General features: G+C 38.4%; 1 protein-coding gene and 1 non-coding gene across 2 annotated transcripts; both read right to left on the reverse strand.

Moving 5' to 3' along the window:
• Positions 1 to 2628: 2628 nt before the first annotated feature.
• LOC132188617 (Integral membrane Yip1 family protein) lies at positions 2629 to 7674 on the reverse strand. Its single transcript, XM_059603131.2, has 6 exons — positions 7397 to 7674; positions 6448 to 6487; positions 6245 to 6319; positions 4535 to 4700; positions 3552 to 3825; positions 2629 to 3182 (listed from the first exon to the last, which is right to left on the reverse strand). Exons 1-6 carry the CDS (start codon positions 7448 to 7450, stop codon positions 2991 to 2993), a joined length of 801 nt encoding a protein of 266 aa, XP_059459114.1. The 5' UTR covers positions 7451 to 7674; the 3' UTR covers positions 2629 to 2990.
• Positions 7675 to 12534: 4860 nt separating this feature from the next.
• On the reverse strand, positions 12535 to 12608 carry TRNAV-CAC (transfer RNA valine (anticodon CAC)). Its single transcript has one exon. It is a non-coding gene; the product is annotated as a tRNA-Val (tRNA).
• Between the last annotated feature and the right edge of the window lie 92 nt (positions 12609 to 12700).

Genomic DNA, 12700 nt, shown 5'->3' on the forward strand with positions numbered 1-12700 from the left:
AACTATTAGATCTGTAGGGTCCATCATTGACTTATGTGAAGTCCACATAAGTTTACAAATTTATTAGTTGATTGCAAGAGAATGAATTCGGCTCCGAAAATATTATTATTTTATTACTTAATGTTTTACAAATAAAAAAATAATGTATGTATATATATATATATATATATATATATATATATATTGGATTTTTGATATCGCCCTTGGAGGTGCCCAAACCACCCCCAAGGACCACTGTTGGGCCTGAGGGTGGCTTCGGCCACCCTATGGCCCTTGGGGGTGGTCCGGCCACCCCTAAGGGCCAAAAAAATAAAAGAAAAAAATATATATATGCTTGACCCTTGGGGGTGGCCAAACCACCCCAACTGGCCCCAAGGAGAGGTCGTTTAGCCACCCCCAGGCCAAACAGTGGCCCTCGGGATGGTCCGGCCACTCCCAAAGGCCATATAAAAAAAGCAAAAAATTTAAAAAATTTTGTTTGGCCCTTGAGGGTGGACGATCCACCCCCAAGGGCCAAGAAGCCACCCCCAACCAGCCCCAAGGAGTGGCTGAACAGCGGTCCTTGGGGGTGGTCAAACCACCCCCAAGGGCCTTATAAACAAAAAATATATATATATATATATTATTTTAGTTTTTATTTATTTTTAAAATAAAAATAATATTTTATTATATATAAATGGGTGGGACACGTGGCATGAGGATGGCCCTAGGAAAAATCCTAGGGCCATCCTGGCCATTAACTAGAGACCTCTCAAGTCCTGTTGGACTAGAGAGGATCCTTGTCCTTAAGAAAATATTGAAATAGGATTCTCTTATGGACTGAAGAATATTTAGTTAATGGCCAGGCTAAAGAGATTCTTAGGGCATAAGTAGGACATCTGTCCAATTAATAAAAAAATAAAATAAAATATTATATACATTTTTTAAAAATAATTATAAAAAAACTAAGGGGTGGTTGGCCACCCATTGGGGGTGGCCTGACCACCTTAGACCGGCGAAGCCACCCCATGGCCCTTGGGGTGGTCTAGTCTAAAAAAAATATGTATATATCGTTTGGCCGGGGGTGGCTTCTGCCACTCCAGACCGGCATGTTTGGGTGGTTGAAGCCATCCCATGGCCTAACGAGAGTGGTCTGGCCACCCCCAAGGGCCAAACAAATTTTTTATTTATTTTTTCGTTTGGCTCTTGGGGGTGGTCGAACCACTTCTATTGGGCATAGGGTAGCTGAAACCACCCTTGCCTCAATTGGGGTGGTCCGGCCATTCTTTTCTTTTTGATAATTTTATTTTTTAATTATTTTTAAAATATATATTATTTTATTATTATTTTTATTAATTAGAGAAATCTGACTATTAACCGAACGTATATAAACTTCTATTTCGAGAATATCGGCAAAATATAGAGAATTTATTCATTCTTAACATTTATTAGGATGGACTGTATATGCGAGGACCGTGAGGTGGCTCTTGGTGAATGGGTGGCATATGTTTTAGGTGATAGATACGACCTATAGCCGATAGGGGATTATCATTTTTTATAGGCAAATTTGTTTGTCAAAAAGGACAGCAGTGCTCCGTGCTGTGGTCGGTTGGTAAGGGCACGACAAATTTCTGTGACTGTTCATAGATGATAGATCCGAGTCATGCGGGTGTGTCAGAGTCCGGCCAAAATGAAGGGGCGGCTAGACTCGTGAGAGAAAGAGAGAAATGGGGGTTCTTCGGGTGCACTTGATGTGGTAAAGAGTTAGGTGAACCCAACCCGATTCTCTCCCTTTGCATGGCTGCCTTCCTCGGATGCAGGTTTTTTCTTTTTTTTTTTTTTTTAAAAAAAAAAGTTTTTTAACTAAGGGAATAATTATATTTCTATATGTTTTATCGGTGTGACAAATATTTTACATGCTAGCCGTTTAGTTTAATTGTTAAATTAAACTGTATGGATAATTTAAAAATGATTGAAAAATTAGAATATCACTTTGCAAATTTTTAAATTTAGAAGAGACATTTGAGTTATATCTATATTTCAACAACTCATTTGACTCATTTCTAATGCCTAATGGTGTATATAATTTCACATTTTTTAGAAGAAAAAAAAGTGCCAACATTGATTTTTTAATAAATTAATCATTAAATTTGTTAGGTCCACTATTAATTTATGTTGAATCCACACAAGTCAACAAATCTAATGGTTAATTTGTAAAATGATATAAAAGAAATATGAGCAAAATATTGACAACAATTATTTCTCATATATATATATATATGCACTTAGTTTAAATCCTTACCATAAAATAGATACTCTCTATTTTATTTTAAATGGAGATAATCTTATTCAAAATCATATTTCCCATTAAATGCACAAACTTTAAAACTTAACCCTAAAATGAATGTACCATTCATTTATGAAAATAATCATACTCCGAATTGCGTAGGGCATCACTTAATAATGCCATTGACTCTTGAAAGATAAAATAAAATCCTAGTAACACGTTCTGCAACACCAAATCTTCGTATTTCCATGAACGCCATCAGTTGATCTTAGAATACATTTTTTTTTGTAAATCATATAGTGCATTAGTGCATATGCGATTCTGTTTTTTTTGGGAAAGAAAAAAAAAATTACCTTGTTCGCTGCTCAGAACAGTCGCTATGATTAATGTACCGAAGATAGTGTATATTTACACAAGGTTAAAACATGGAAAATCCAAAGATTTCGTTCTCCCCTCTTGCTAGCGTTGGTGTTGCAGAAACTGAAACAAAAAACACTACCACTCATCAATGACACTGCCTCTTCTTAAAATTCTTTCTACCATTCCGTGACTCAAGACTCTTCACTAAATTGCAAATGCAACCGAGTGAGTAATCCCAAACACAGGAAAACTCGTCTTCCAGACAAATTCCACTCCAGCTATTATGTCGTATCAAATGTCGCACAAACAAAGTAAACACAATGGTTTTAGATCTGGACACAGCAGCCGGCCACGCTGCATGAGCTCATGGAAAGAACCAGACCTTGATGAAGATCGCCAAAGCCATTTGCAAGAAAAATGCAGCAATCGCTATCAGTGAAAGATCATTTCCCTCTATATAAGACCTGAGGTTCAAGGCAACAAAACATGCTGAAGCGGAACCCGTGAGAAGTATAATGATCCACCGAAGAATCTCGACCGGGATGAGTAACAGAAACTGAAATATTCCAAAGCATGCATATTAGTTGATCATAGGAATACTGGAAGACAAGCTATGAAGTGAGGATTGTTTAACGTGAGACTTGCAAATACACATGTTTTGGCAAATTAAACTCCCCCTTGGTGATCACCAATATTTTCTAAAGTTACTTCCTGCTGTCCACCGTTCATTAAGAACAAGGCAGTTAAATTTAGCTTAAACAGAAGGTATACTGGTTCCATGCAGCAACCCAGGGTTCAAATATTGCAAAGGGAACATATGCAAAGCAAACATATGTGCCCTCTAGTCTATCTATCCAATGGACAAAGACGAAGAAAGAAGGGGAAGGGGGGAGCCTATAGCGAAGTAGAGAAGACAGCAACTTACTGAGGCCAGAACAAAAACAGAGAGAGAATATCCCCACAAGCACCAAAATCGCACAAGGCTAGCATTTGAACCCAGATACTGCAGCAAGAAGTAAAATGCCAGGGGCACCACAATTGCATAGCCGTAGACTGAACCTGCTGCCACATTTACGTAGCTGACGTCAAAACTCCAAGACGTAGTGCTGTCACTACGTTTCTGCATGAGGTAGGTTGCACAATTCCCAGAAGAAGCAAGCACAAATACCAATGTAGTGGAAATCCAGATAAGCCCATATCTAGCACACAAGGAGAAAAAACAGAAGCCAAAATATTAGATGTTCATGTGAAATCACTGCTGTGGTTGTCACTGCTGTTGGTGTGTGAATTCACATTCTGAACAAAGGAAACATTGGGAAAATTGGCACATAGATCTCAAACAACCTCCACTTGTCTCAAATCATATTGAAAGAGATCATCCGGAGGAAGAAAATGAGAGATTAAAGAAAAGAAAAAAAGAAACAACCCTTGAAAGACAGACCACCCCACCCGGCTTTCTGTTTCTTCTCTTTTTCCTTAGCAACATCTTCTAACTGCCCCAGACCATTACAAAGCAAAGAAACAATCTCATTGACTTACTAAGTTTGTTAACCTGATAGCTTTGTCTGCTTTGCCATACTTATGTTTTTTTGTTAATGGTATTTCTTGAATCTTATATCTTTATTGCAACTATTCCTGACAAAATTTAGTTCCAGTTTCTGTTAACTCATAATATCCTAACAAGTTTTCAGTATGTATTTGTATGAAAATACGTTTTCAATATAACCTCTGATCATAATAGTTTAAAACTTTGTATCAAATGTTAGAATATCAAAAGAACTTTCCTTCACACACGTTTTCAAAGAAATACCAACTGTCTATTAGTTTCAAAATTGCTTTTTGATACGTCTATTAGACCAAATTTTCAATAAAGGAGTACCAAAAAAAAAAAAAAAAATCACTACTCACAGATCAGGGTTAGCATCAATCTTGCTGAAAAAATCTCTGCTAATAGGATACAAAGAACTCATCAGTCGGTTTAAGACAATGTCTGTATCAACATTGAAATATTGTGTGTATGACGAGATATTAAACACTCCCTTCCAGCCGTTAGCTGGTTGTTGCTCAAATCCTTCTGCAAGGAGAGAAAGATAGAGATAATTAAACACGAAGTGAATGTAGTAGCAGTAACTGAAAATGCCTGCAGTGCCATAAAAATGACACCTGGGTCTAATAGCACTTCCATCAAATACAAATATGGATTAAAACGACTGAACATTCTAAATTGTCAGTATCAACTCAGTGATATAAATATTACGCATTCCTTATGTAGATAAGACACAAGGAAGCTCCAATACGTTCAAAGAATCTCCCAATTATTTATGGAACTGCAAGATAAATTACTAAAAATGAACTCCTGCCCAAACCTCATTTGATTGCATTACAGTCCAATGCCTCACCATTTCGTTTGCATCTCAATTTATGCATACCTTTTCCCAATTGTCTATGAATTTTTTTTTTTTTTTTTGGGTGGGGGGGAGTGGGCATTGCTGTTTCAAAAGGTCCTTCAACCAAGCAAGTAATTGAAGGCAAAGACAGTTCTAGCGGATAAAGACAGCTTTTCTCTACTTGTCCCTCCACTCAATGTTATTCTGGATTTTGGCCAAAATGTATATCTCATTTTACTGTTTTCTACTGCTATATTTTTAAAAAGTTACAAAACCAAAAACACTCCGGTTAAAATTTGACATATTGGCTGTCGAGATTATATTCTCCTACCAAAAAAACCTCCAGTCAGAGTTCTCACCTCAACAACAATACCAAATAACATACCCATTAAGATGTCAGTCCAATACCCAATTGTGATGTTTGGGGGGTGGGATTGATCCTATTTATCATGATTCTATTCTTCATGATTCCCATTAATGTGTAATAGTTGGAAAGAAACACACGGACATGCCCAGAGGCACAAACAACCAAGCAAACCATGGTACACAGAGATAATACTGTTCATAAAAAGTCCTTTTTCTCTAATTACGGCAAAAGTCCCAAACCCAGAGTTCTTAGCAATATGATGATTCTTCCATTGAGCCAAAAATCCACAATAAAACAAATGGATGTCATGAGCTAGATATCCGTAATCGAATCCAAGCTTGCAATCTCTTTAAGTTCCAAAGACCTTAATGGAGCACAAAGAAGCTCAGCGAAAGTATAACATCCTCATCCAAGTGGACAGAGGAAGACAAAAGTTATCACACTACAAATACCGCCTCTTTGAAATTGAAACTAGATGAGTGTTTTTTTTTTTTTTTATAAGTAAAAATTTTATATATCAAAAGTGCAGAGGGGCGCAACTCACATACATGAGAAGTATAAATAGAAAGCGCCTAAGAGGGAGAGAAAACTAGATGAGTGTTATGACCATAAAAAGGAAAGAAAGCCTTTCTTTGACATTAAATGACAATTGAATGGCATTTTCTCGAGATATTAAATAAAGCAATGAAGATATCTCATTACGCGTGAAGAAGTGAACAATAGAGGAGGTATTCATTTAAAACTCAAAAAGCTTTGTAGGGATCAGGATCCCACATGTCTAACTGGAAGCTAAACCAGTTAATTTTTAAAGCAACTTTCCAACAAGGCCCCAAAGTCCAGGAAAGAGAAAGTTAAGAACCATACCAGGTGGACTTCCAAGAGTTTGATAACCCCGCCCTGCATTATTTGGAGGGAATATTTGCATATTTGCTTCAGGGACTGCATATGAGTTCAGGAACAAATTTTTTGGGGAAGAAACAGAGAATGGTTCAGATATAATGGTAATAGTGAACAAGAAAACATTTCAATGTATTGAAAATAAATATTTCAAAAATAGAAACTCGTACCCTCATAGTTTGTCGCATTCTTTTCTTCTTTGATAACCGACTATGAACCAAAAAACAGTTATCATTAAAACCTCGGTAATGATAACAATGATGACGATAGTAATAACAACAATAAAAATAAAACGAAATAAATAGAAGCTCATAAGTAAACACCGCTTCAAACATATGCCTGCTTCGTGCAAAAAAGGATTATAAGTAAAGAGCAAAGAATTATAGAAATTATCAACAGGCTGATTTTTCAATCCCAAAGAAAGTAAACCTAGTAATTTACGGCACAAGTACACATTTGGAAACTATAGAAAAAGAAGTTTCTTTTGCCGACAGTCACTTACTATAGTCGCAGAATTGGTGTTGAATGTTTCCTCCTTTTAAACAATTGAGCAAGAGATGGATACATTAAATCGTGCAGGCCATGGCCGCCTTCCAACAAGGGGAAAATTATTATGAAATGTCTACACAAATTTCTTCATCAAATGTTTAGGCTTCTTGCCAGTAAACTCTAGGTTTCTACTCAACTAAACAAAACTAACAAAGATAAATAAAAATAAAGGAGACAACAGATATAATAAATCAATTATATTTATTAAATTTTAATCGACCGCTATCCATATTTAATCGTTGTGAGCTAAAGTTCTCGTCTCATTGTAAAAAATAAAAATAAAAAAAAATAAAAAAAATACAGAAAGAACTAACTTAAAAGCACAACGCTTGAAATTTTCCTTCGTTTTCCCGAGCGTTCTCAGCAAACAAACAGAGCGGGAAAAATTAAAAAGAAAAAAAAAAAAGGGAAGCGATCGATCTCGATTACTACATGCACTAGATCAATTAGCCTCCAAGTCAAAGAAAGAAACGCGAAAAATGTCAAATTATATAGAATTAATCATATAAAACGGCAGTTTGCGACGTATGTATTAGAAATAATAGTAAATAGAAACGAATCAGAACGTACTGGCACTGAGCCAAGCAAATGGCTGGTAGGGAGGCTTGTGTAGGACTCCTCCATGAAAGAGAGGTGAGAGAGTAAGATCTGTTGCTCACAGAATCAATGCGTCTTCAAGAATTTGGTTGAGAATCTGAGGTTTATGAACGCTGAAACGCGCCACGAAGCGAGCCCTAGACGTTGCTTTTCGTAGTTTGGAAGGAACGCAGGGAACGGGAGACTGACCGGTACTAGAGCTGTCTTAAGGGGCGGGAGATCTTGACACGCGCCTACAAGGCGTCTGGGTCTCACGTATTCGTTTACTTTACATCGAGTCAGCGAAGCAAGCGGGAGCAGATGATTAACTTCCTGTAGCGATGTACTTTGGGCTCATCATGGCGCCCCATGGGCCTCCGTGATTGTCACTGGCCTTATATTTTCAACTTCACATTTTTTGATGTGAGAGTTGAAATTGGGGAAATTATGGCCCGTTTGTCAACCGTGCGGAATGACACTGTAGCTGGAACGATACTGTTTCAACTACAGTATCATCCTTTAAAAAATAATTTTTTTATTTTCAAAAATATTAAAAAACTTAAAAAAAAAAAAAAAAATCATTTTTTACAGGATTGTACTGTAGCTGGAACAATACCGTTCCAACTATAGTGCCGTTTCGCACTGTTGGCAAATGGAGCCTATGATTAGCTAAACATGCTGCTACTCGCCTTGCATTTGCTATAACTTTTTTTAATGTTTTTTTCTTTCTCTTTTGAGAAGAATTCTCTCCTGAGTCTTTTTCTCTATTTTAAATTAGGAAAAAAATAATGATTGGATCTAACATTTAGTAGTAATTCACCCAAAATTTAATAATAATTTTTATTGTTTACATTGAGGGGTGGGAGTCGGATAATTCAGTTATGAAAATGGAGTTTTTGCATTTCGCATCGTTATTGTCGGTAAAGTCGAAATTTTCACCGACTTATTCCGCCAACTTTTTGTTCTGTTACCGAATGGCAGTCAATAATGTCGATTCAATAATATCGGTCGATAATGTCGGTAAGCAAAGAAATGAAAAATTGGTCGGCAAAGTCGATTGGTGTCGGTCGGTCAAGCTGGTTCAGTTATAAAATGTTATTCCGCCTACCGAATCGAGTTTGTAGGAAATAGCAAAAGTCTACTGTCTGCTGGCCATCTGTTTAGCATTGCCGGTAGGTATCGTTCGGTAGGCAATCGATAATCGGTAGGCGGTTAATTTGTCCACTCCTAAGTGAGACTATATGTAGCATTTTTCTAATTGTGTTGTCATTACTAGCCTTGGTTCATAGCCTCTTTTCGAAATGGTGCTATTAAACTAGGTTTCCTTGCGAGCTTAATTCATTTTGGCATCCACGTTAGCCGCGTCATCCCATAATGGACCGTTATGAGTGACCGAATCATCTTCATAATTATGAGGGTGATTTACATACCTACAAATGATTAAGGTAGTCGAACCACCACAAAAATAATGAAACCAACTGTTGAGCAGGTCACGATAAAAAATAAGGGTACAGTTGTATGGTTGCATTTAAGACTTCACCACCTTTGTACAACCGCTTGCTCCATCACCACTGATGACTCAAGCCCGATGATTCTACCACGACTTGCTCCGTCCTCACCAATTTTCTTGAAAAGAACCTGTGCCACCCCAACCCGTCAAGAACTTGTTTAAGGTTTTTAATGCTCCTATATGTGTGTCTCATGTGTATAATTGGATAGTTATACAATTTGTTTCTGTGAAGATCTTTCTTTTAGGCGTAAAATGGTTTCCGTCGGAAAATATTTTCAGGGAACCCATTTTCCCTGAAATTGTTTATGTCGAAAACATTTTACGGCGTTTATCGCGCGCACGGAAAATAATTATTTTTTTGATATATATTTTTTCCAATAAGGTTCCCACCGGGACATGACCGGGACCCGCTCGAGACCTGTCCGGGACCTCACCGGGACCTAACCCGAGACCCGCCTGAGACCCGCCCGGGAACCCGCCGAGGACTTGACATGGACCTCACCAGGACCCGCCCGGGACACCGTCGGGATCCGCCCGGGACCCACCCAAAACTTGACTGGGACCTGCCCGGAACCCGCCTAGGACCCCGCTAGGACCTGCCCGAGACCTCGCCGGGACCCTCCTAGGACTTGACCGGGACTTGCCCAGGACTTGACCGAGTGGGTCCCGGTCAAGTCATGGGTGGGGCCTGGTGGGGCTCCAGGCAGGTCCCGATCAAGGCCCAAGCGGGTCCTGGCGAGGTCCCGAGTGGGTCCCGATCAGGTCCGGTTCGGTCCTAGCGTGGCCATCAATCAAGACCCAGGGGGGGTCCCGGCGTGGTCCTGGGTGGGTCTTGGGCAAGTCCCAGGAAGGTCCTGGTCAAGTCCCCAGCGAGCTTCGGTCAGGTCCTAGAGGGGTCCCGGTCAAGTCTCGAGCAAGTCCCGAGTGGGTCTTGGTCAAGTCCTGGGCGGGTCCCAGTCAATTCCCAGGCGGGTCCCGGTCAAGTTCCGGGCGAGTCCCAGTCAAGTCCCAAGTGGGTCCCGGGCTAGTCTTGGGCGGGTCCTGGGCAGGTCCCAAGCAAGTCCCGGGCGGGTCTTGGCAGGGTCCCGGGCAAGTCCCAGGTGGGTCTAATTCAGTCCCGAGTGGATCTCGACGTGGTCCTAGGCAGGTCTCGGTCAGGTCCTGGGTAGGTCTGAGCGGGTCTGGTCGGGTTTCGGGCAAGTCCTAGGGGGGTCCGAAGCAGGTCCTAGGCGAGTTCCGGTCAAGTCTCGGCGAGGTTTTATGCGGGTCTTGGCAAGGTCCATCGATTTGAGAATGAGATGATGCTCAAAGTCGGAAAATGGTTTACGGTTTTCGAAACCGTAACCATTTTCCAAAAATGAAGGAAGAATTTTCGGTCAAAATGAAAATGTTTTCCGTTAACCACTATTTTACATCGAAGTAAACTGTAAAATACGGAAATTATTTTCTGAAAACCATTTTATGTCAAAGTACACGGAGCCTTAGTTATAATTGTAGGGTTTGGTTGTAGTTTTTAGGTGAAATTGAGCTCGGATTCCTGAATTTTATTTCAAATTTGTGCAATTTCTAGAGTGGAATTTAGAATAACTTTGATTTTGGATCTGGGTATTGATCTCGGAACCTTACTTCAATCGAGTTTAGCTAATATTGGTGCTAGTGCAAAACCTATTAAATTTTCAGTTGTGCAACTTGGATGAAAAGGGTTTTTATTCAATGTTATTTGGGTGCATATTTGCATTTCCCCAAAGAGTTAAGGCCTTCCGAGTTCCAATTCTTCTAGAGTTAGCATGCTTGAGTTAGGGGTGTCAACCCAGTCTGGTTTCTTGGTTTTTGGCCAAAACCGAAAACCGGAACTGGGGCTCAAAACTAGAATCGGGATCCCGATTAACCGGGGTCCCGGTTACCAGCCGGTTCCGGTTTTTCCCGGTTCGGTGACCGGTTTTTTAAGAAAATTGTTTTTTTGGCTTATTTTAGGTGTTGGGCCTAAAATAAGCCCCCCCCCCCCCCCCCTTTTTCTTTTTTTTTCATAAGTTGGCTCATTTTTTAAAAAATCTATTAGTTTTTTTGTCTAAATTTAAGGAGCTTTATTGTGATTGTTCTAAATAATTATTACAACAATAAATATAAACTACCAACAATAAATACTTTATATATATTCAAACAGTATATTTCATTGTGAGCCTAAGAAATTGTAAGAATCATATTTTATGCAAAGAAAGGCATCAAATAAGTAACCAAATTGACCAAATTTCCAGATGCTTAAGACCCTAACATTAGAAAATGAACAACTACTACAATCAACCCAATAAACCCAACATCAGAATTCCATCAAATCTTGTTTAGATGTTAATATTATACACTAAAGTAATAATATATATAAATATTACAACAATAAATATAAAGTTATAAACTACCAACAATAAATATATATGTATATAAATATTCAAACTGTTGTAAAATTAAAGAAAATAACAAGACAAGATAAAAGATTGCAATATATGAAACTAGTTCTTCAGGAACTATGTATTATTCTTTTCTATTATTGTGTGATTTACATACAACTCAATACTCCCTTTTATAGGCATGAAATCATAATGGGAGGTTAATGAATATGAAATGGGGAATATGAAACAAAAAGGTTAATCAATTTATTACATGGATGTTATAGGAATTCTAAAAGATGACATGAATGTGTAGAATTCCAAGAGATGGAACTAAATGGTCATCCACCTAATGCATGAATGCATTCATAACACAAACAATATATTTATTTGTTTTCCATTTTTCCTACTCTTCAAACTGACTGTTTGAAAATTTCAACTTAGCATATATATATATTGTTAAATAAAATAGAAACCTAATTCCCGGTTTTCCGGTAAAAACCGGGTACCGGAACCGGGGTACCCGGTTTTTGGATTTTTCAAACCGGAACCGGAACCAAATTTATGGTTTTCCGGTTTCTCGGTTTTCTGATTCTAGTTTCGGTTTTTTGGTAATTTTTGACGCTCCTAGTTTAAGTAACTGAATTTGAAGGGAATTGCATCTTTGAGAAAAAAAACCCAGGGCATATTATTAACCCATGACTGACTAGGTAATGAAAAAAGTATGCACGGCAAAGTATGTACACCCAAATTTTTTTTTTTATTCAACTTGGGGAAAAGAAAGGAAACAAACAAAAAAAATTAAACAAATTAGAAAAGAGGTTTTTGCTTCTCCTAATTTTTAAAGCCGAAAAGAAAGAAGAATTGTCATAAATGTTTCTAAATATTAAGTAAGAAAGAGACGCTGGCGGCAGTCGGCAATCACAACGCACAAGCCCATTTTGTACACCCATTTGCTTATAGAAACAGGACATAGACATAGCTAGGTTCACTCACCTTCAATTGCTATAGGGTACAATAATTACGCTGAAGTACAGGCATTCCTTCAAATCTGAATTCTGACGTTCTAAAAGCCTTAAAATATTACAATTTTACAAGCTCTCTCTTTCTTTCGAGACAGTCTTCTAACCAGCTCTATTCACTTCGAGCATTCATGGGATTCGAAGGGCATATCTCTTATCTGAGCTGGTTGGTATTGGAGGCAGCAAAAAATTGAAAGAGGGAACGAAAAATGTAGGCAATGTCTGAGCCCGGGTTCGAACCGGGGACCTCTAGTGTGTGAGACTAGCGTGATAACCGACTACACCACCCAGACGAGATGTTAAATGTTTCCGTTAATACTATTATATAGGTTTCTTTCCGGATAAAATATTTGAATAAAATATGGAAAATTCCGATGACTTTTTG

This window comes from Corylus avellana, chromosome 6, assembly GCF_965113065.1.
Source record: "Corylus avellana chromosome 6, dhCorAvel1.hap1.2, whole genome shotgun sequence".
NCBI lineage: Eukaryota > Viridiplantae > Streptophyta > Magnoliopsida > Fagales > Betulaceae > Corylus > Corylus avellana.